Source organism: Ursus americanus, chromosome 34 (genome assembly GCF_024610735.1).
Source record: "Ursus americanus isolate L20-20 chromosome 34, mUrsAme1.1.p, whole genome shotgun sequence".
NCBI lineage: Eukaryota > Metazoa > Chordata > Mammalia > Carnivora > Ursidae > Ursus > Ursus americanus.
The window spans coordinates 10,679,502-10,704,745 of NC_142160.1; the positions used below are offsets into that span (position 1 = coordinate 10,679,502).

Genomic DNA, 25,244 nt, shown 5'->3' on the forward strand with positions numbered 1-25,244 from the left:
CGTTCCTGCCACCCTTCCCTCTCCCTTCAGTCTTGGCTCCACGTCTTCTTAGGTTCCGGAAGCTGGGTCCACATTGCTATCAGGCCACTCTCTTGGATTAGAAACTCCTATGGCGTAAACCTCTTAAATAATAAGATTCTACCCTCAGCTCTTGCCTACCTCCTTTCTTGAAGTACTTAATTGAGTAAACTGAGAGATGAATAATTGATAGTCTGAGAGATTGATACTCATGTGCAGACTCCTTTCATTTTTATTCACTGTTGGTAAAGATGCATGAGACCCAGGGATAACTGTTTCTGGAAGGCCACCTATGTCATAATTCACAAAGCCCCCTTTCAGAGGATATCCATCAAGTGGCAGCCACAGGTATGGGAATCCTTGGGTCCAACCCCTGTTTGCTATACCTGTACCATAAATGTCTGATCAAAAAGCAGTTGGGCTCCCCTGAAACTAATAATACACTATGTATTAACTAAATCGAATTTAAATTAAAAAAAATTTTTTTAAATAAATAAGCAAGCAGTTGGGCTGAGGGATAATGAGAAAAGCCTATGAAATTCTGGATGTTCTGTCTCTGGTTAAAGAATTATCCATAGGGGGCGCCTGGGTGGCATAGCAGTTGAGCGTCTGCCTTCGGCTCAGGGCGTGATCCCGGCGTTATGGGATCGAGCCCCACATCAGGCTCTTCCGCTATGAGCCTGCTTCTTCCTCTCCCACTCTCCCTGCTTGTGTTCTCTCTCTCGCTGGCTATCTCTGTCTCTGTTGAATGAATAAATAAAATCTTTAAAAAAAAAAAAAAAAGAATTATCCGTAGACTCTGCTTCTCAAAGACATTTCCTAACTGGGTATAGTGACAGATTATCATGTTGATTCAGAGACAACTGTTCTGCCATGCAGGCTTGTTTTAATTTCTGGGCTGTTTTGATTTCCTGAGCAGCTTTGTGTGAGAAATGCCAGGCATTAAAAAATCTGTTGGAAAGGAGAATCATATACAACCCCCTAGGAGAAGAACTTTATCATAAAGGAAAACGGCCTATTTTCATGCACTCCTGAATGCTCTTCCTCCACAGAAGAAGCGTCCTGAGTGTTGAAGCCCCACCTACACTGGGAAGCCATGTTGACTGGCCTCTTCCCTTCACCTTATCTCCCACCATTTTCCTGTCAGAGCATCTCTCCCTCCTTTGACTGGCTGCATCCAGCTACTTCCAGTTCCTTCCCTTCCCCACTGTTTGCTGAGTGGGTAACTAAGCATGAAGTCCTGTTGTTTGTTGAGATCATAATTTTTAAAAACACTTCTGGGAACCGAGTGGCAACTTTGAAAGCCCAGCTTCCCACAGGAGACCACAGGACTCCATAAGGTTAAGATTTGGAGAACAGAATCCAGACAAAAACACATTCCAGCTGAGTCCTCATGCTGAGGAGGGTACGAGCATATAGAGACCATTAGTTAGAGGTGTCTGTGCTCTAGTGTTTAAGGGTGTGGCCGCTGGAGTTGACTGCCCGGGGTTCACATCCCGACAGTGCCACTTACACATGGTGCGATAGTGAACAAATTACTTTATCTCTCTCTGTCTCAATTTGTCCATCTGTACAATAGAGACAATAATAGTACGTAACTCAAAGAGTTGTGAGAGTTGAATCTGAGTGACCTACTTCGGACCTGGTTCAATAAATGTTATGAGTGAAGCGTTCATGGAGGGTTAGGAAAAGCTGTGCTTACTTTAGATTTGCATAAAAAATATCAGCTTGGAGCCATCGTGATCATCCTTACTGAATATGACCTAATAATAACCTCACGTTTTTATTTTGATTTTTCCTCTGTCAGCCGTCCCCTGGAAGGGGCGCGGGAGCTATGGGTCTGCAAATCTAGAGCTTTCTGATTCTCTGTAAATGAGACTGACGAGCCACTTCAGTTGACTGGCCTCCTGGTTCTTTTCCTTACTCAGGTGCTGGAAAGCTTCAAAATCATGGACTACAGCCTTTTGCTGGGAATCCACATCTTGGACCATTCCCTCAAAGAGAAAGAGGAGGACAGCTCACAAAATGTGCCTGACGCTAAGAGGTCTGGGATGCAGAAGGTCCTCTATTCCACAGCAATGGAATCCATCCAGGGTCCGGGGAAATCTGGAGATGGAATCATCACAGAGAACCCGGACACGTAAGCGCGGCCCCCCACCTGCCCACCCTCTTGGTTGTGGCAGCCCGCCACAGTGAGCGATTAAACGCAATCATGTTCCCTTCATGGTGGCTCTTTGAGAACGGAGTCCCACCTGGTGCTAAAATGGATTAAGCAGCCTTCATTTCCCTTCCTCTCCAGGCAGCTAGACGAGTGGCAGTTCTTCGAGTTATTACCATGCTTTCACCCGTGCGGTTTCTTTTTTCAAATGGCTCCATTTCTGAACAATAGCTGAAAATGTTGTCACTCCCATTTGCTCCATATTCAAAGCGTTCTCCCGTAACAGGGAGAATATACTTGGAATTTGAATAAACATGTATTGAAGCAGACGCATGATCGGAATTACATTCACGATTCGGGGGTGCTTATCTGCATAAAAGGATTCTCTCGTTCTAGATCCTCTACCCTGGCAGATGTGGTCGCTTGCCTCAGCCAGATGTGCTCGTAACTGCACGATTAATTTGCATATATGCGGTGCATACTAACAGAAACAATCGCAGCCAAAGAGAATTACTGAAATGGCTGACGGTCACGTGCATTTACCAGCTGTACAGGGGACTGAACGAAGGCATCTTTCTCGCTGGCCGTCAGTGAGTGCCTTCTAGGGTCTCCAACAATGACTAAATCACAGGTGTATTTCACTTTAATAAAGGAAATCCGTGCATATCAAACTTTTAAAAAGTCCTTGCTTATAAATCTATCTAAATGCCCAATAATCCATTAAACAAAGTGTTCTCTGTCAGTACAATGAGCTACTACACAGCCATTAAAAAACACATTAGCACTGAATACAAGCCAATGTGTATATCACTTAGCAAACGAAACATTCAAGTTATAAAGCGTGTTAAATAATTGCTTTTGTGGACTGACAAATACATATACACACACATTTCCACTGGAAAGGTGTACCAAATGCTAATAGCGGTCCTTTGCATCCTAGGAATGGGTTCTTTTAGATATTTTAAATCTCACAGTAAATATGTAAAACGGTGGCATTTTTAAAAGGCAGTATTTCAAAACTACTTCAAAACTTCGTGCTCGTGGTTTTAAAATAGGAATAATTTTTTGTTTGGATTCTTCCTATCCAGCTGTCCTGAGTCGACAGCTATAGTTTCATTCTCCTGTGTGGGAAATACAGCATTCTGGATTCCCAGGAAGACTTTACCCGAAGCAAAACAATAAATAAGTAAAGGGAGAGTGAGTCCAGAATTCTTAAAGTTGTCCATTTTTATTTACAGTCTATTTATTAGAAGTGATTTTTAACTTCCCATTATAATATGTTTTCTCTCTTGCTCTATCAACAGAATGGGAGGCATTCCAGCTAAAAGCCATAAGGGAGAAAAACTACTTTTATTTATGGGCATTATTGACATTTTGCAATCATATAGGTAAGAAATTTGGGGAAGTAGCCTTTCATAATTTCAAAATAAATCAACAGAAGGTTCTGAAAATCCACCAAATAAGAATGATTCTACATTCTCTTTTTTATTTTTCTGTTTATGTTTAGGTTAATGAAGAAGCTAGAACATTCCTGGAAAGCTCTTGTTTATGATGGGGTATGTGATTATCATGTTCCTGGTTAAACTATATATTTTTCTGATTTCTCAGACATCAGGGTGTGTCTGGGAAGTCGCGTCAGCAAACAAAATGATGTCTTATTTCTGTGTGAAATCTGAAGGGACCCACTTAGGAGAGGAGAGGATGTTGAGAAAAAGGGGGAGACTCCTTGCATAGGCACTGGGAAGGTCAGGAGGACAGTTGAAACAAGCTTCTCACAAGACCGAGCTGTGGGGTGGTCTGAACATGACTTTGGTGGCCCTGGATTTGAACCCTGCGTTCACCACTTTACTAACCATGTGATCTAGACACATTGCTTATGATTCGGCCTCTTGGGCCTGGTTTCCCATCTGTACCAGGGACATAGTAATAGCACCTACTACCTCCCTCATAGGGCTGATATAAGGATTAAATAAAATAACGCCCTTTCGTGTTCAACACAATAAAGACGTAAGCAGTGAAAACTTACGGGTTGTTATGGATGTATACATGACTGAGACTGACGGGTATGAGGATGTCTGTTGGACCCTGAATTGCGTAACAAGAGAAAACAATCAATCATCAAGCAACAGCCTCCCTCCCTCTCCCTCCCACCCCACACCCCTGCTCTCTCTCAACACACATACACACATGCACGTTCCTATCTGGATGTTAGATTTGAACTCTCTGCTGCTGACAGAACATTTACTGGCTCAGCCTCCCTCAGTTAATAACCCGAAGTGACACTTCCAAAGAATAATATCGGTCAAAGATTTGCTCGCACATTTTTTTTTAAAGATGTTAGCAGATGCTTTCCTTTGAAAGAAGATAAATTATAGATACTGTTCTTCTCCTTTATTGGAAAGCACACCCACTTCCTCAGTTCCGTGGAAGACTGCATTTTGTCCACAGGCTAAGGAATGGGCTTCGTCAGAATGCACTTGTAAACAACACGGTCACAAGTGTGTTTCTAAGAATTCAGTGTAGGCTTATTAGGCTTATTATTCAGATCAAAAATTCCTTCTATTTAAAGGCCAAGATGGTGGGTTCATTTTTTTCCCTTCCTGACAAAAGTGGAGACTGCATAAATGCCTTCACCGTAGAGGGAAGACAGTGGACGCACTTCCCCTTCTGTTTTCCGAGACAGCATTAATTCCCTGGTACCAGACTAAGGCTTCTGATGTGAATGACCGAGTTCTCAATTGGTCAGGTGCTGCTAGTTAAAACACATCTTCTATTTGGGTGGCGTTTTTTTTTTTTTTTTTTTAAGAGCATCTCTGTCCTGATCATATATCCGTGGAATTGTAAGCAGTAAATAAGACTCATTTTTGTTTGTTTGCAAACTTGCCTCATATTTAAACAGTGTTTTTCATACCAAAGAGAAACACAGTCCAGCTTCTCTTGGAAGGCAAGGTCTGAGTCTTAATCGTCTTGCACCACAAGATATTTCTAAGTTACTGTGCTTGTAGTAGGTGTCCATTTCAGACAGGAGCTGCCTGTCACACCAGCTGGAAATTCCCACACCTACAGCATCCCTGATGGCCTAGAGGACTGATATGCCTTCATTAAAGAGGCTTTCTTTATACTGTGCCCTTCATAGCATGCTGATTACAGTATTACCTTATGCCTCCTGTAACACCCTATTTCACAGATTTAAAAAAAAAAAAAACATAAACGGAGGCACCAAGACACTGCCTTCTTCCTGGATCACACGGCTTATTAAAGTTAGAGCTAACATCAGAACCAGGTCTCCAGACCTCTGGTCCAACGTGGGTTTTCTCTTCCAAACCCAGAGCAGACACTTGATACCATCCAAACTTAAATTTTCAGAACTTTTTTGTTAGAATCCACAAACTTAAAATGAAAACGGAACATATACTGTTTCTAGAAATGTATATCTTGGATAGAAAATATATGCTTACTGAATAAACAGGTAGAATTAGCTTCTAAATCCATCTCCTTTCCTGGGTTTGTAATAAAATGCGCCTTCGGTCCTGAAGACTCCTGCCAAGCACGAGAGAATTGAGTTAACAATTCAATTCAGTTCAATTCTATCTCGTTAGTAGCTAATTCAGCTTAACGGAGGTCATCAGTCATCCTTGTCCCCGAGGAATCTTCCCAGTGTCCGTGCACCTGATTATTATAAGACAAAACTATGCTATTTTTTTTTTTAACCTAGATGTCACTCTTACAGTAGGGTTGTTTTGGTTGTTTATATCCCCAATTTTTGTCCCTGACCAAAAGCATTACTCTTCATTTTACATGACACTTGAAACACTGGTTGCCTGTATGTAAAAAAAAAAAAAAAAAAAGAATGTAAAAGCCCCACATGGCACAGAGTGGCATAAGAATTAGCTGTTTTGCTTTATAAAGCAGTGTCCTTTGGCTAGCTCTCCCGTGCCCCTCTTCATACTGTCTTTCATCATGAATAGCTAGAATCTTTGCTCATAATGTATTAAGTCTGCTTCCCCAGCCTCACTCCTGGGCACCACGGGTCACAGGGCATCGCTCTTTTCTGGCTGCCACCATCCCCACCCTCTGGTTCAGGACACTGGCTAACAGAGAACCAATTGCATAGATCTTTTTTCTAGCTTGAAATGATCTGAGAGGTAAACCTGTGACACCTGATTTGTATTTTCAGGATACCGTTTCAGTTCATCGACCAAGCTTTTATGCTGACAGATTTCTGAAGTTTATGAATTCCAGAGTTTTCAAGAAAATTCAAGGTAAGATTCTTAAGAATTTTTTTTTCTACTTTTAGCACTTACTGACATGACTGTGTGCAGCTTAGCAAGATCTTTATTAGAAGGGTTTGGACTATTTATCTCCAAAAGCTGTGATGACTTAGTATTTTTGGTTAAATATTCCATTAGGTATTTACTGATGCCATAATTATTAGAGTCCTGTTTGGTGGTGGAAAAAATTAGAAACTGCCTAAATGTCCAACCTTATATTGGTTAAATGTATTATGGTACAATCTAATGGAATAACATGTACAATAAAAATCATATTAAAGGTCCATGTAGGGGGCTCAGTCGGTTGAGCATCCGACTCTTGATTTCGGCTCAGGTCATGATCTCAGGATCGAAGTCGAGCCCCATGACAGGCTCCGCATCCAGCACAGAGTCTGCTTGGGATTCTCTCCCTCTCCTTTTCCTTCCCTCTCTGCTCCCCCCTCACTCATGTGCATGCTCTATCTTAAATATCCTTTTTTTTAAAGATTTTTTTTTTATGCAGCAGGCAGAGGGAGAAGCAGGCTCCCTGCTAAGCAAGAAGCCCGATGTGGGACTCGATCCCAGGGCCCCAGGATCATGACCTGAGCTGAAAGCAGCCGCTTAACTGAGTGACCCAGGCATCCCTCAAATAAATAAATAAAATCTTCTTTAAAAAGGTCCATTTAGTTCTTATAGACAGACTTATTCATATATATATAGTTATAGTTAAAGTTATTGATTTGCATACCTAAATGCACAATAGATTCTAATGGGATGTATAAAAATGTGATACATCACACTAACAAGTAAAAGGATAAAAACCATACGATCATTTCAATAGATGCCAAAAAAACAATGGACAAAGTACAACATTCATTCATGATCAAAAACTTTCCACAAAGTAGGTTTAGAGGGAACATACCACAACACAATAAAGTCCATACATGAAAAACCCACAGCTAACATTATACACAATGGTGAAAGACTGAGAGCTTTTCCTCTAAGATCAGGAACAAGACAAGGATGTCCATTCTCAATGTGGTGCTGGAAGTTCTAGCGACAGCAATCAGAGAAGAAAAAGAAATAAAAAGCATTCGGATTGGCAAAGAAGTAGTCAAATTTTCACTATTTGCAGATGATATAATACTATGTATGTAGAAAACCTCAAAGACTCCAGCAAAAAACTACTAGAACTGATTGATGAATTCATTAAAGTCACAGAATACAAAATTAATATACAGAAATCCATTGCCTCTCAAGATAGTAATAATGAAGTAGCAGAAAGATAAATTAAGAAAACCATCCCATTTACACTTATACCAAATATAATAAAATACCTCGGCATAAACTTAACCAAGGAGGTGAAATACCTGTACTCTGAAAACTATAAAACATCGGTGAGAAAATTGAAGATGACACAAATAAATGGTAAGATATTGATGCGCACGGATTGGAAGAACCAGTGTTGTTAAAATGTTAATACTACCCAAAACAATCTACAGATTTAATGCCATACCTTTCAAAATAACAACAATATTTTTCGCAGTACTAGAACAGATAATCCTTAAACTTGTATGAAACCACAAAAGACCCTGAATAGCCAAAGCAATCTTGAAAAAGAAGAACAAAGCTGGAAGTATCACAATCCAAGATTTCAAGATATATTACAAAGCTGTAGTAATCAAAAAAGGACAGAAATAGACACATAGATCAACAGTATAGGATTGAGACCAGAAGTAAGCCCAAAACCACATGGTCAGTTAATCTATGACAAAGAAGGCAAGAATGTACAGTGGGGAAAGACAGTCTTCAACAAATGCTGTTGGGAAAAAAAAAAAACTGGACAGCAACACACAAAAGAATGAAACTGGATCACTTTCTTACCCTATACACAAACTCGAAGTGGATTAAAAACTTAAATGTGAGACCTGAAATCAAAAACTCCTAGAAGAAATCATAGGCAGTAATCTCTTATATATCACCCTAAGCAAAATATTTATGGATGTTCCTCCTCAAGCAAGGGAAACAAAAGCAAAAATAAACTCGTGGGACTACACCAAAATAAAAAGGTTTTTGCACAGCAAAGGAAACCAACTAAATGGAAGGAGATACTTACAAATGATATATCTAATATCTAAAATATATAAAGAACTTACACAACTTAGCACACACACACACATACACAAAATCTGATTTAAAAATGGGCAGAAAGCCTGAATAGGCATTTTTTTTCCAAAGAAGGCATACAAATGGCCCGCAGACACATGAAAAGATGTTCAGGGTCACTAATCGTCAGGGAAATGCAAATCAAACCACAGTGAGATACCCCCACACCAGTCAGAATGGCTAGTATCAAAAAGCCAAGAAATAACAAGTGTTGGCGAGGCTGTGGACAAAAGGGAGCCCTCGTGCACTGTTGGTGGGAATGCAAACTGGTGCAGCCACTGTGGAAAACAGTTCCTCAAAAAATTGAAAATAGAAATACCGTCTGATCCAGTAATTCCGCTCCTGGGTATTTACCCAAAGAAAATGAAAACACGAATTCAGAAAGGTACATGCACCTCTGTGTTTACTGCAGCATTATTTACAATAGCGAAGACATAGAAGCAGCCAAGTGCCCATCTATGGACGAATGGATAAAAAAGATGTTGTGTGTATATATATGGTGGAATATTATTTAGTCATGAAAAATGGGATCTTGCCATCTGCAACATGAATGGACCTAGAGGGTATTATGCCAAGTGAAATAAGACAAAAACAAATAATACCATATAATTTCACTTATATTTGGAATCTAAAAAAACAAATGGACAAATAGACTCTCAAGTACTGCTTGCCCAGGGGGATGTATGTAGGGGGGATGGGCGAGATCGATAATGGGGATTAAGAGGTACAAATTTTGAGATATAAAATAAGTCATGGAGATGAAAAGTACAGCATAGGGAATCTAGTTAATAATATTATGTAGTGACAGATGGTGATTACACCTGTCGTGGCGAGCACTGAGTATGTGTAGAATTGTCTAATTAATATGTTGTACACCTGAAACTAATATAACATTGTATGTCAGTTCACTTCAATAATTTTTTAATTTTAAAAGCTAAATATATATATTTAATGCTTTATTAAGATGATGCTTTATCAACTTCATTAATAAGTTTATTTTTAATAACGTTATTATTAACTTTATTAATAAGATGCTTTATCAACTGTGATTATATTAAAACCCTTAATGCTTAAAGGCATACTTTCTTTGTAGGTGAAAACTTCCCTTCCTCACCTCCACCCCCGAGAGAACCGTACCTAGTCTTCAAGTTTCCTCTTTCAAATTACTTTTTTCAGTCTTATTACATCCTTTCATTCCACCCCAGAATTGAGTCATACTGGCAATGTAATAATGTCTGCAATATCGTATAATTTTTCCTAGAAACATTAGTCATCATAATGTGGAAACCTCACTGAAATTCCCTACCCAGATAATGTATCTAACGCACTAAAACTTAGCTTCCTGAAGGGAATATAATAGTACATTAATTCGTTAAAAATCAGTTGCTGTAAGATTTTTAGAACAATAATGCATTCATTCAACCAACTTGGAGCACCCATGATGTCCCTAGCACTATACCAACCATTAATAATAAAGGAAGGTTTTTTTTAATGAATTAGTTCCTCCCTCAGTAATTTTTGGGTCAGGGATTGGAACATGTAACAGATTTATGATCTAATGAAGCAATCGTTAATAGAGTTTTTGCATACCTTGCTGTAGGTGCACAGAGAGAAATAAGACCAATTCTTCCACAAGAGAGCTTCAGGGAGACGATATTTAAAGTAATTCCTAAAAACATAAGCTAGCATTCATTAGGCGGAGAGGAAAGAAGGACCTCTGAAGTCACCGGAATAGCATGTGCAAAGGCCCAGGGGTAGAAATGGACATGGTAGGTTCTAGGAATGGCAGCTAGGTGAGCTGAAAAACAGTAAAGCATAGAGGCAGGTAAGTGGCAGAATGTAGGGCCGGAAATGGACACAGGATACCTTTCGCCAGACATTGTTTAGCCAAAAACAAATCCAGGAGTTTCTGCAGCACAGAAGAAAGTGACCCGCACCCCCAAACGATCTTTTGAGGTTATTCAATCAGAAGAAATCCCTGAGGCCTTCAGTTTTTACAAGATTCAATTCTTATCCCATGAATGAGTCTTAGATCATTCCTTTAAGGAAGATTCAGCATTTAGGTGCTTTGTTGTTCTGGCGGGGGTTTGGTTTTCGGTCCTCCCTGCTCCTCGTTGTATGTGACGCGGATAATGAACAAAGAGCTGTTTCTTTTCATAGCTCTTGGCCTTTTCTCCCCTGTGAACCACACGTACGCACAGTTCTCTGAGTGTTCGCCTGCTCCACGTTTCCTTGCTGCTGCCAACTTTCTTCTGATCCCAGCTGTTTCCCAGTTTAGAGAATCTGCGTTGACCCAAGACATATGTGGTGCTCAAACCTTTTGGTCCCAGGGCCACTTTATACTCTTTCTGATGATTGAGGATCTCAAGAGACTTTCACACACGTGGACTATATCCAGCAATATGTACCATATCAGAATTTAAAATTGAGGAAAATTTCAAGTATTCGTTAATTCTCACAAAGTAATAATTAAACATGGCATGGTAAAACAAGCCATGTTCAACAAAACGGTAAAAAAAAAAAGTTTTCACGTGAAAAACAATTATGAAAAGTAATATTTTCTAAAACAAATAAGTTCGTGAGAAAAGTGGCATCGTTCTTCATTTTTTCCAATGCCCAACTCTGGTTCATAGATGACATCTGGATTCTCACATCTGCTTCTGAATTCAGTCTGTGGCGAGAGGTCATGTGGCATGTAGGAACCTTGTAAGAAAGAATGAGAAAGGCAATTTGTGTCTTAATATCATTATGAAAATAGGTTTTTTTACAGTTATTTATTTGTTTGTTTAAGTAAACTCTACCCCCAACATGGGCTTGAACTCACGACACCGAGATTGAGAGTCACACGCTGTACTGGTCGGAGCCAGCCAGGTATCCCTGAAAATAGTTTTAGGATTGCAGACCTTCTACGAGGGTCTCGGGGGCCTCTCGTAATCCCCAAACCACATTTGAGAGCCTCTAACTTAAAAGTTTTCAAATACTCTGTTGGAAGACGAGAGCTGAGGGTTCGTAAAAGTGAGCAGACAGAATGTTAAAGCAGAAGCCAATGTGCGCAGTCCCCTCACTCCTGGAAAGCAGGTGTCGCTGCTGTTTCGGTAAGATGAGGAATTAAGGAAAATGTGACTGACTTGGTCCACTTTCCATTAAAATCCATTTTGGTCAGTTTTTAAACACTCAAAATGCCCTCCCCTCAAAACAACAACAACAACAACTAACCCTGGTTTTATCTTTTCTCCCCTTCACATCAGCCAGGAAATAGAATCCTCTAGAGAGAGGAAATGAACACTAGTTTAGACAACTTCAGACAGAAGGAAGACACCTGGGGTTTCATGCTCTCTAGCTCTGGGGCCTTGAGCAGGTCGCAGCTTTTCCAGTCCCGGTTGTTGGACCTGTGAAAGGGCCCACCTCCCCCAGACAACGGCAGGTGGTTTGAGATACGGAGTGTAGCTGTTGGCCTGTGTGCCCTAAAGCCCTCTCTAGGAGTTACTTATGATGATGATTATATTATTATGGTTCTAAGACTGCTCACAGGACACGCAAACCTTCCCTTCTAAGTGGAGAGAATGCCCACTATTCTTTCCCCATCAGTGTGTCCCAAAGTCCTTGTCCAGGTAAGTTCTTGCAGGCTGCTGTGGGCAGTCCCCAGGTGAGCATCGTACTCTAGGCTCTGGAAAGCTTCCCAAGGCCAGACACAATTCCTCTAATGCATGGGCTGTCAGGTTCCCCTCTGTGCAAACCTCCAAAGGCGGAGGAGAGGCTCTGCCAGAAACAGTTCAGGGGACGCATAGACAAGCCTCAACTTCCCTCGCTCCCTCCGCTCCAAGGAAATTCTCTAACGGTGTTAAGCCAAGAATTATTGCAGTGAAGCCTGCATAGAAATGGGAATGGTGTGGCTGCAGCCAGAGCCACTCCCACTGACGTATCAGAGGTAGAGGGACAGCCTTCAGCGAGCAGGATGGATGGTGAAGTCCATTTGCCTTGGTTCAGGTTCCCAACACACTCCTGAAGTTGGAGAATGCAGTTTGGACGGTCGGGAGTGAATGATAACATCTGACGTAGCTGTGACCTAGAAAAGACCCAGAGGGCAGGAAATTTCAGTGGAAAGTCACTTAAAAAGCAAAAAGCAACCAGAAGTAACTTGGCTAAATTAGGCTTCATGAGTATAAGATTAAACATTGGCATGTTTAGAAATTCCCAGTCCCCAAGTTAATAAAACCAGGGTCATGAGAATTCTCCTCGCTTTACCATCTGCATTTACCAACCCACCCAACCTCCTCCAATTGCTAGAAAAACATTGCTTGGAGAACAGAAAAACTGTCCTTTAGCAACAGAACATTTGAATCTTACCTCGGGTAGGACTTGAATTCAACATCTGGAGACGTATTCCTGTTCACATGTGTTCTAGAATCTTCTCATTGAAGTCAAGTCATCTGGACAGATAAAATTGCCCAAACACAAAAAGTTTCATTTCCCTTTCCTTCTATATATAAAACAAAGTGTCTTGCATTCTGCTAAAATAATGAGTAAGAAGTTAATAAGTAAAATCTTAATTTAATAAAAAAAATTAATGTGGTTTTCCACTAAGTATCTTTGTCTCTCCTTTCTCCTTCCTGTCTAGCCTTGAAGGCCTCGCCTTCTAAAAAACGTTGCAACTCCATCGCTGCGCTGAAGGCAACCTCGCAAGAGATCGTGTCCTCAATTAGCCAGGAGTGGAAGGACGAGAAGCGTGACTTGCTGACTGAAGGGCAGAGTTTCAGCAGCCTTGACGAAGAAGGTAAAGACACGTAACTTAAAAAAAAAAGAAGAAAAGAAGTCCTTCTGATTTGGTTCATATAGATGACGTAATTCACAGTAGAACAGTGAGAGTATACCTGCTGTAAGAAACAAGGTGGGGAGGGACACATGGCTGGCTCTCAGTGGAGCATGCCACTGTTGATCTCGGGGTTGTGAGTTCAAGCCCCACGTTGGGCATAGAACTTGAAAGAAAGAAAGAAAGAGAGGGGGAAAGAGAGAGAAAGAGAGAGAGAGAGAGAGAGAAAGAGAGAAAGAAAGAAAGAAAGAAAGAAAGAAAGAAAGAAAGAAAGAAAGAAAGAAACCAAGTCTATTAACTCATACTCAAAAGAGTATGACACAGTTACTACAAATTTTTAAAACACATAAATAATATGTAGTTGATAGTAAAAAAAAAAAAAAGTTGGAAGATATACCAAGATATTTAGAAATAAAGATCCAAAGCCCCACTACTGGGAGGTAACAAATCTGAACATCTTTCGGTTTTTACTATTGGACCTTGTTCTGTGCATGCATACAGGTGTGTGTGTGTGTGTGTGTGTGTGTGTGTGTGTGTGTGTGTGTTTCAGATGCACATATGTACTATATACATATGTATATACACACCCTTATACGTATCTATACAATGTAACAATGAATTATCCATTTACTTAGGTCTTTAATGAGTTTAATAAAAGTTTTACAGCTTTCCTCTCGCCTGTCCTATACACCTCCCTTTTGTTAGATTTATTCTCAAATGGATATAGAGATAGAGACATAGACGTGTATTTTTGGTCTTTTCAAATAGTGTCTTTTTAAGACTTGGGTTTTCTGGCTGTTTCTTGCTCCTGTGTAGCCCTCCCTTCTTTTCCTTCCTTGCTCACCTGCCAGCTAGGACTCCTAGAACAATGATGAGTACAAGTGGTGATAGTGGGCAGCCTTGCCTTGTCGTGATTTTAAAGGGAATGCCTCTCGTGTTTCACTGTTGAGAAAGAAGTTTGCTGTATTTGATACCAGTAATCGGGTCAAGGAAGTACCTTTTTATTCCCGGTTTGCTAAAAGTTTTTATCAGGAGTGAGTGTTGAATTTTATCACATACGTTTCCTTGTTTGTGTACTTGATCATGAGGCTTTTTTCTCTTCTAATCCTAGAAGAGGAAATGACATTTTAGACGTTGTTTTTTTATCACTATGTTCTTTTGGGAATCCCAACACTTCCTGAAAATTTCTTCTCCTTCGATTAGATTTGATCTCTTCTTGGGCTTTCCTTTCCTCGAGAGTGGTTGGGGTAGGGTGTAATTCCTGTTCCCTTCGATAGCGCCTATCCACCTGTGTCATGTGGGGTTTCCTTCTTTCTCATCTTCCATCCATCCACCCAGATTTAGTGCTTTCGGCAAAAGAGTTCATGAACCGCCCTTGCTCCTCTCTCCCTAAGCCTCCCCGCTCCGGCATCTCCCCTACCACACGGCCTGGTCTTCTTAGAACACGCATAAGACGGCAAGGTGTCTGCGGTCCGGGAAATAGGATTAACTGATTTTTAAACTATTAGTTAAACTTTGAACTAGTGTGCACTGTATGACTGCTGAAGTTAAAGCAGCAAGTTCAGTTCTTAATCTGGGGGGGAGGAAGGGGGTATAACATATTCACTACATAACCCATTGCTTCATTTTTCAACGGACTTTACCCAAAAAGGCCTCTGAAGGTCAAAGAAAAACCTACTGAGCATATTCTTTGAAAATGTTAACGTACTATTTTTAAAATGAGTTTATCCGGATAGTTTTCTCAATGTACAGAGTTTGCTGCAGTGTTTGGCAGTTTTATAATGCTCTGTACTTGGGGGCTTCCCTTTTCATAGTGCACCAAGTCATCGCCAAATTCCCCTCGAGTTTTTAATCCTCTCTTCTGTGCCACTGTCAGTGTTCTGGGGTGTATTCATTTCCTCTTGCCATGTAGCAAATTACTCAGAACGTCAGCAGCTAAGTAGAACCTTCATTTATTAGCCCACTGTGTGTAAGTCAGAGTCTGGCAAGGCTCACCTCAGTTCTCTGGGCCCAGCTTATCAGGGTCTCAAAAACTGGGATCAAGGTGTTAGCTGGGCTGCATTCTCATCTGAAAGTGCTGGAGAAGAATCCTCCTCCAAGGTCATCACGTGGTTGGCAGAATTCACTTCCTGTGGTTGTAGGCCAGACGTCCCCATGCCTTCCTGTCTGATAGCTGCGGACCATGTCCAGCCCCACCAAGACCATCCACATTCCTTGCCCGGCAGCCCCTTCCATCTTTATACCAAGACTTTCTTACAAATCAGTCCTTCTCTCCCTTCAGATCTCTGACCTCCAGACGACAAATTTAAAAGGCTCAAGTGATTAGGCCAGGCCCACCTGGATAGTATCCTCTTTGACTAACTTGAAGTTAACCGATTAATAACCTTAGTTACATCTGCAAAATTCCTTTTGCCCTGTAAGATGCAGTAATCACAGGAGTCCTATCATGTTCACCAGTTCCACCCACACTCAAAGGGCGATGATACAAGCATGCGGGTCACTGGGGATCATCCTAGAATTCTGTCCACCATGCTAGTTTTTTTAAAAAAACCAAAGGATATAAGAGCTTGAGGAAACAGCTGTCTGCTTCAGAGAGCTCCTTAAAGATTGGGGCTCAGCTCCCCAGTGCCTGGCCCAAGTCCCTGGACAGATTGTGTCTCTCTGTGTTGTATCACTCACGTAGTCTCTGGCTCATGAAGTCAAGACCAGAGTCTCCGTGAGCCTTTCTAGTCCAGCTCCATCTGCCTTAAGTTGAGTAGCAATTCATTAAACTCTGAAGGCAGGTTATTTTTCAGATGCACTTTTCACCATGATTGAGCATGTGAGTATTTTCCTCTGTATTTAATAAGAAGGTGGAGCCAAGTATATTAAAGATCGCTAGCCAGCTGTTGTATTACATTGAAGCCTTTCTAATTTTTGCATGTAGAGCACTTCAGTTACTCGTGTTTTTATACTATTACCATCTGTTATTCATCACGGCAATAATTTATTTTTTTTTAAGATTTTTTATTTATTTATGCGACAGAGACAGCCAGTGAGAGAGGGAACACAAGCAGGGGGAGTGGGAGAGGAAGAAGCAGGCTCATAGCGGAAGAGCCTGATGTGGGGCTCGATCCCATAACGCTGGGATCACGCCCTGAGCCGAAGGCAGATGCTTAACCGCTGTGCCACCCAGGCGCCCCGGCAATAATTTATTTTGACCTGAATCAGAGGCAAAGCTGCACCATCCCACACGTTTTAAAGTGTGTCCAGTCTCCTGGTCTGGAGTCCAGCCCTTCTGTGCCTAGCCCCCGCGCTGTACTCCTCCGTCTACACCTCTTCAAACCCCAAATACATAGCCTTGCACTCATGCAGTAGTGCCTATTAGGACTGTTTTCCATTCATACGCTTCCTAAAAATGCATAATTTTGAGCCTGTCATTGCCTGTAAAGGAATCCCAGAAGCACCTTAAAGTTGTGTTGTATTTATTATCGTCTGTCTTAGTTGAGTTTAGGGGAATCTAAATTGAGAAGGATTAAAAAGAATCCACAGTCCAGCATGGTGACTTTAGTTAACAAAAGTCTATTGTATATTTGAAAGTTGCTAAGAGAGTAGATCCTAAAAATTCTCATTGCAGGAAAAAGATGTTGTAACTGTATGTGGTCATGGGTGTTCGCTAGCTCATGGTGGTCATCTCACAGTATATATGGTGGACACCTAGAATTAATACACTGTCTGTAGCAATTATATTTCATAAAAATTTAAAAATAAAATATCTCCCTAGGTTTAAAAAAAAAAGTGTGAGCGCAGCTACAAAATTTGACGGACAGGACTCATGCATAACTATTATGTCCACCGCGCTCTTGCATGGGGCACTTGCGTGTGTATTTTTAAAGCAAGTCTGTTCTTGGTGACTGGATCTGTCACTAAAACACTATCTCTGACAGGCTGGGCAATAAGGGGTACGAATTTGTCCAATGTTTAGGTGAGGATGATTAAAAATGATCTCCCAATAAGAAAAAGAAAGAATCCACACAGAGAGAGTGGGCGTGAGTCACACTGTTCAGCCTTGAATATTCTGCTTTCCTGCATAAGTATTTTTGCAGGCACCCACATTTTATTTTTTTTTAAGATGTCATTTATTTATTTGACAGCGCAAGCAGGGGAAGCGGCATGCAGAGGGAGAGGGAGAAGCAGGCTCCTCTCGGAGAAGGGAGCCCTCCGTGGGGCTTGATCCCAGGACCCTGGGATCATGACCTGAGCCGAAGGCAGATTCTTAACCAACTGAGCCACCCAGGCACCCCAGGCACCCCAGGCACCTACATTTTAAAAAGGAAATAGGAGTTTTCTCTTTTTTTTTTTTTTTAAGATTTTATTGATTTATTCAACAGAGATAGAGACAGCCAGCGAGAGAGGGAACACAAGCAGGGGGAGTGGGAGAGGAAGAAGCAGGCTCATAGCGGAGGAGCCTGATGTGGGGCTCGATCCCAGAACGCCGGGATCACGCCCTGAGCCGAAGGCAGACGCTTAACCGCTGTGCCACCGAGGCGCCCCGAGTTTTCTCATTTTTAAAAAAGCAACCTTGGCTCTTAAAATAGGAGGCCAAGAAGTTCCATGGATGATGTTCAAAGATGTGTATGGGCACAAAGGGGGTTAAGAGATGGCTGGCTGGGGCACCTAGGTGGCTCAGTCAGTTAAGCATCCGCCTTCAGCTCAGGTCATGATCGCAGGGTCCTGGGATCGAGCCCCAAGCTGGGCTTTCTGCTGAGCAGGGAGCCTGCTTCTGCCTCTCCCTCCGCCCCTCCTCCCCTGCTCGTTCTCTCTCTCTCTCTCTCTCTCTTTCTCACTCTTGTTCTCACTCTCTCTCAAATAAATAAAATCTTTTTTAAAAAGAGAGAGAGAGAGCTGGCTGTTAGTCTGGGAAGCATTTGTTTCCTGGGTGTTAAAAAGTCGGAGTACTTAGATCTAAATTGAGGATGATAGATACGTGCATCTCCTGGGAGGGAAAGCAGGTTCCCTGTGTGTTTCTACATTTGCCAATCATCCTGCTGATCTCTGTTGAATTATCTCCTTAAGCTCCTTCAAGCTTTTTATGTCATCTTTTGAAACAGTAAATCACTTTATTAGGTTTTTAAAAGAACATTCATAATGTCGTCTCCATAAGCCATTTTGTAAATTAATGCCGTTTCCTTTCCCGTTAACCTGTTTGCAAGAAGCTATTTTACTTGTCTGGGGCAGTTCAGAAGAGCAGAGTGAATTCATGATTTAATTTGCCACCTGATATGTAAAGCGAATGCTTTGGAGTGGATTGAAGTGATTACAGATCTGAAGGCAGCATTTATTACGGAGATTCACGCGTGTGTGTTGTGCTTTTGTTATCCAGCACTGGGATCCCGACACAGGCCGGACCTGGTGCCCAGCACCCCGTCACTGTTTGAAGCTGCTTCCTTGGCAACCACTATTTCGTCTTCTTCCGTATATGTCGATGAACATTGTCCGCACGACAGGACTGCACTCTATTCAAACAGGTGAGAGGTAGCGCGATCGAATTACCAATCCAGCTGTTACCACACCAGCATCCCAGCTAGACGGGTATCTCTGAATTGAAAGCATGCTGTCCCTAGCACCCAGGATGTGACTGTCACCTGCCCTGTAAGTAAAAGAAAGACAACATGCTTGATTATTTACTGTGGCAAGAAGCACGTCTGGGGGAAAAAACCTCCTTATTTTTCTCCACAGTTAATCATTATGTCCTATAGAAATTATATACTTGGTTCTAGGGAAGAAGACTGGTCTTTCATCATTTTTCTTCTAATAATTTCTTATGAATGGATTTTTTAAGCAAGTACTCTTGGTTAATATTGCCAATAGCAGCAAAAATATTTGAATATTCTCTTTTTGTTTGAGTGACCGTAGTGACTGTGATAGGCAGAATGATGGCCCCCCAAAGTTGTCCCTGTCCTCATCCCTGGAACCTGTGGACGTGTCGCCTTATATAGCAAAAGGGACTTTGCCAACACGATTAAAGATCCTGAGATGGGAAGGGTGTCTTGAAATATTCAGGGTGTCCCAATGAAATCACGGGGTCTTTTTAAAAATAGATATATATTGTCTTAGTAACACTCCAGTGGTAGACAACTTCATGCTTACGTTTCTTCATAGATCACTGAGTCACACAAAATTCAGAACCCACAAGGAAGCTACGAGTGTTTACATTAAATGTGTCCTTCCTAAAAATCCTTAACTGTATGTCAGTCTGTCCTCAAGCAGTGAAGTCTAATTATACACAGGGTCTTTGTCAGAGGAAGACAGGAAGATGAGAGTCAGAGAAAGAGAAGGGATTCCAGAAGCGGAGGGTGGAGAGAGACATTGGAAGGTGCCCCACGGCTGGCTTTGAAGTTGGAGGACGGGGCCGTGAGCCTGGGAATGCAGGCAGCCTCTAGACACCAGAAAAGACAAAGAAACAGATGCTCCCTTGGAGCCTTCACAGAGGAAGACAGCTCTTCCACACCTTGAATTTTAGGACTTCGGATCACCAGAGCTGCAAGATAGTAAGTTGTGTCATTTTAAGCCGCTAAGTTTATGATAATTTCTAATCTTACAGCAGCAATGGGCCACTAATGCGGGGACTCTCAGACATGTAATGGTTGAACATTTGAGTGTTGGGTGGGTACTGCGATTTCTTAAATAGAGAGTGGATTGGTTGTTAGATAGGCTTGCTTTTTGAACAAAACGTTGTCAGACATTGATTCCAATAATAGAAGATGCTATCTTTGCAAAGAGATCACAGTGTGGTTGGTGGGCTCCGCTGTTCGATTTCCTCTCTTTCCATATATGCGGTTTTGTGACTGGCTCCAGTCGCCGGGCAGGGACTACGGTGTATGTTCTTGATAATTATCCGTTAAATGGGAACTAGCTCTTGTTAGAAATCTAGCTCTCAAGAATCAAGGTCATATTTGTGTGGGCGAACTGCTTCTTACACGGTACGTCGTTTTTCACCTCCAGGAATACAGTGTGGCTCCCTTCCAGAAAGAGGACTCAGTACGGTAGACTCGTTTGTAACATGTGCATGTTTGCAGATTCTAGCGTGGCCTTTGGGCAAGTTAAGGTTTGGTCATTGGAGCATCTGTAGAAATTGCTTTCTGTTGCCATTCCCTTCCCTCTCCGCTAGATACAGGCTGGGGGGTGGGGAGCAGGTGAAGCAGCCCGCCTTGGTCTGGAGGAGTGAAACAGGTAACACGGTGAGCCATCCATCTTAGGGGGCTTCCGTTTAGATAGCTCGGCTGGAAGGGCCAACAAATCAGGCTCCATCATAAGCTCTTCAGCTCATCTGAACTGTAAAAGAAATGTGGTTAGCTTCCTTGGGTTAGAAGAATTTAATGTGACCTATACCTTACACTGCTGTGTACCTTGAATGTTCGAATTTGTTACGTAAATTAGTCTAGCAACAGCTTTCCTATTTCTGGGGTAGAGCTAAACACCATTGTTTTGCTCTCAAATACAAATAGCGGCTCGAGAAATGGCTGGAAAGTCATAGTGGGCTCCTTGCAAGGTCAGAAACAATTCTGTGTGAAGCCATGGTGGTTTCTTACTGTTTGCTACTGTTCTCATTATCAGGGGCACATAACTGGATATGCTTGCTCTTAAGTTATTTTCTAGAGTTTTCAGCACAAGAATAAAAGGGTTTTTTGCTTGTCTTTTGGTTTTGGTTTTGGTTTTTGGGGTTTTTTGATGGCAGTGGTTGTGGGTCAATATCCAGACTCTTGGCCAGGAGTATTCAGTTCTTGGGTGTTCATAAGGTTCCCCCACCATCCGGAACCGCCTCCGTCCTGACCGCTGTGGGGGCAACCTCTGCATGCTCCTGGACTGTGGTATAATTCTTGGTACTTTTATTTATGATGATACTGGTTTTCGTATATATTTGGATGGGAAAAACATTAGTGTTATCTGCGGTATTTTTCCCTTTCTCTTTTTGAAGTGACTTGAGATAAATCTCCCTTGGCATTGTATCTCCAAGTTGTAATTTCAAGATTTTCTTTATTTATTTTCGCACGTGCACACACGCAAGAGAGAGAGAAGGGGGGGGGACGCATGCACAAGGGGAGGGGCAGAGCAAGGAGCCTGATGCAGGACTCAATCCCAGGACCCCAAGATCATGACCTGAGCTGAAAGCAGATGTTTAACAGACTGAGCCACCCAGGTGCCTCTCCCAGTTGTCATTTGATATGTTATATTTAGCTGACAGTCGGGTTCAGTTACAAGAACAAGAAGCCACCCGGTCTTAAGCAGAAAGGGATTTGATACAAGGAATTAGGTGCTTGCAAAGTCCGTGAAAAGGCTCTGGGCTGGACATCAGGAAATCACTCCTAGATGACACCACTGAACTGGCCCACCGACAGCCCTACAGCCGTGGCCACAACCAAGCAGGTGCCCTGCCATTGGAACGCAAGCCAGTGAGAAGTATTTTGGTGACCCCAGAATGTTTTTTAAATAAGCCATCATTTAAAAATCAAGCAGTGTCACTAAAATACCCAGGTCCTTTTGAAAAATCACTAGTTTGGACCCCACTTGGCTCTGTGGCCTCTCAGCATTTACCAGTGGAGGGGAGAAGCATGGAACCTTCTGCTTTGTTCATCGGTGAGGTTGCCTACCTGCCCCCCTGGGCACTTCTGATTGGAGCCTGGAGAGAGAAGACAAGCCAAAGTCATGCCTCCCATCTCAACCACTGCCTTAGTCAGTCGTAAGGAAAAGGTGCAAAAAAGACACAGAGGTGCTCAGGAGAAATTAATAACGTGTGAACTCCTGGGGATCAGTACCCTTACCTCCCCCCACCATGCCCAACCCGAATTATTCAATAGGGAGACCTTACCAGCAAACTGAATAGAAGTTGTCATACTTTCTAGCATTTTTTCCCCCATTAGAGCCCTCCTAGACCTATGTGGGGTCTCTTGAGAAGATAAACAAACATGATTCTAAGTCTCTTCTGGCCTACTAAGTTTCCAACCTAATCCAAATAGCCTGGAAAGGAAATGAGTTGAATATTGATGTTCTAATTCACATGTTAGGTTTTTCTATCTCTGAGTCGTTTTTCTGTGAAGGCAGGGTGTCCTGTTTTTTCCGTTTCAACACTAAGCCCTACGTATCTGCCCTTAAATAAGCCGTAAATACTTCAAGAGCAGGTGTCATTCTGTCAGTCTTTTTAGAATCCTTAACTCTGAAAGGTGCCGATTAGTGCCGGGCTGTCTCCACACCTAAATTATATATTGCTGTGGGAAAACTGCTGTCTCTTCAAATTATTCCCATTTTTTAGGGATTATTCTTTGTAACTGCAAAAACTCTGATAGTAATCTGTTCTTTTTTTTAAGTGTGCTCCAAAAATTGAGTAGGAAGCAAAGAAAAAATAGTATTTTTAAAGCATATATTTAACCGGATGATCGGGAGGACCTGTTTTCATGCTCCACTGGACAGCTCAGTATTAGAGCTTGAAGTTCATAGACATGGAGGCAATGTGTTGTGGGTACATCCTTCCTGGTCAGAGGGTGGGATTTAAATCCTGCGTTTTCGATCCTTGAATTCGTCTTTCCTAGTAAGAGCTCTTTTCTTTCAGAGGAGGTATAAATTGAGCACTAAGAAATACAGAGGAAACGTGTTTTATCTCAAAGTTAAGAACACTCTAGTGTGGAAATTCACTACACGCGTGACTATGAATCCTTTTCGTGATTTCCTGCACCGCTGGGAGCAAAGCTGATGCTCTGATCGTGCCTGAGTATGGAAAACCCCACTGCATGCGTCCCAGCATACTTACAGCTTCCCCATCAAGCCTGCCTTTACCTTCATGCCCTGGCCGGCCTCCTGTTTTCCTAGTGACTGTTTCCAATACCTGGCTTCCCCAGGAGGCATGTGGAGTGTTCTAAGAAGCACATTTATGTCAGAGGAGATGCCACTGTCATTTGCAAGAGAAGGACAGCTGGCAGAGGCCCCCTAAGGGATAAGTCCGGATCGTGGATCTCCGGGGCTGACCCCAGGGATCTGCAGTTCTGTGCACTTTTCTTCCTGCTCTTAGAGTCTCATAAACCCGGGAGAGGAGTGGAGCCGGGGTGGAGGGACCCGTTATCTTACCGACTTGTCTAAAAGACACGTGCGTTCTGTGACACACTGCCACAAGGTCACACGGTGTGCTAGTAGGATGTAACTGGAACGCAGGGCTCTGGGGCCCAAGCCTCCGTTCTCTCCGCCATACCACCCTTTGACTAACAGCATCCTGTCCTTCCGCTCTTGTCCTTGCCGTGTGTGCCGTGCACAGACGGGTGATGCGCCCAGTGTTCCTAACATGAATGCTGCCTCCAGAACCGAGCGACCTTTTTGCTGCTTAACGACTAAAGTATTTCTGTTAGACAAAGTGGCGTGCTTATGAATGCCTGCCCGTGATGTTTGTTCTAGAAGTTGTTGGCTAAGTTTGCTTATTAAGAACATCATGGCGGGGCGCCTGGGTGGTGCAGTCGCTTGAGCGTCCAACTGTTGGTTTCAGCTCAGGTCATGATCCCAGGGTCGTGGGATCGAGCCCTGCATTGGGCTCTGTGCTCTGCATGGAGTCTGCTTGAGATTCTCTCTCCCCTTTACCCTCTGCCCCTCCCCTCCGTCTCAAATAAATAAATAAATCTTTTTTTTTTTTTTAAAGAACATCATGGCTATGGAAACTTTTCTATCAAAGCAGTAGACAACTTCAAACCATCAATAATCATCTGATAATAATACTATAATAATAGCTAATTCTTGGACCTTATTAAGGGTCCGTGTTCAGGTCCTTCCATGCGTCAGAGGGATTTAATGCTCCCAGCAACCCTGTAAGGTCATCATATTTCTTACCTCCAGTTTGTGGATGAGGCATGCTCACAACATCGGGTCACTTCCCCGAGGTCAGATGGCTGCCAAGTGGAGCCATGGTTTCCAGGCGCAGCACAGATACAGAGCCTCAGCCCCTCACCCGCCGCCATCTCCCCTGTCGTCCCGTCTCAGACACTTGCCCTTGAAATGATGCTTTTCATGGAAATTTGGTAACCCCTACACAAGGTCTATTCTTCCTCGTCTGCTTTACCTTTTCTTTTTATGTGATTTTAAGTGTGGATTTTCCGCTCCTCAAGATGTTAGAGCCCGAGTGTTCAAACACTAAAAATATGACATACGAACTTAAATCCACAAGCGACCTGAAACAGCTCTTTCCTCGAGTTTTTATTTCCAGCTCTTCAAGTACACTTCATGGTTACATGATCATAGAGAAGAGACTTTTGTGAGATACGTTTCTGCTTGATTTCAAAAATCCCGTATCTTCTGTTGACAAGGTAAGGTTACGAAGGGACATTTGTTGCTTACAAGATGAGGGGAGAAGAAGGTGGGTTGCCAGAACTTTCTGGTAATTCCGGTTCTCCAACCATAACCTTAACGGAGGGACAGCATATCATCTGTGGTGTCTCCTTGGCACACGGCGGCTGCCTGCTGGTCCTGGATGTCATTCCAAGCCCTCCTGTGGGTGCTGGGGATTGAATCCCACCTCTGCAGACCCTTTGTGCTTTTATGGTTCTTAGTCTGGTGACTCCTACCTTGCAGACAGACCGTCGCCACCAGCATTCATCACCTCCGGCCAGGCCTTTCTCTTGCACGCTCATCGTTATAAATCACCAGTTAAAGTATTAGCCCCCAAAGAGCCCCCTTTAGCTCTCTAACGTTGAGCAAGTTACTGTACCATTATGTGCCTCAGTGTCCTCACTTGTGAAATACGGATTATTATACTCCTGCCCCAAATGGTCGTTATAAAGACTGGTTGAGATAGTCATTGGAAAGCACTTATTTTGCCCCACCTGTACCT

General features: G+C 42.5%; 1 protein-coding gene across 4 annotated transcripts in view; it reads left to right on the forward strand.

Moving 5' to 3' along the window:
* The window catches only part of PIP5K1B (phosphatidylinositol-4-phosphate 5-kinase type 1 beta), a 295,798-nt gene that overhangs the window by 203,118 nt on the left and 67,436 nt on the right, over positions 1-25,244 (forward strand). For all 4 annotated transcript variants that reach the window (XM_045772497.2, XM_045772498.2, XM_045772494.2 and 1 more), the window contains 6 exons: positions 1,947-2,158; positions 3,481-3,564; positions 3,684-3,732; positions 6,354-6,438; positions 13,211-13,366; positions 18,765-18,909. In XM_045772497.2, the coding sequence (XP_045628453.1) occupies positions 1,947-2,158; positions 3,481-3,564; positions 3,684-3,732; positions 6,354-6,438; positions 13,211-13,366; positions 18,765-18,909 (731 nt within the window). The remainder of the gene's footprint in view (positions 1-1,946; positions 2,159-3,480; positions 3,565-3,683; positions 3,733-6,353; positions 6,439-13,210; positions 13,367-18,764; positions 18,910-25,244) is intronic.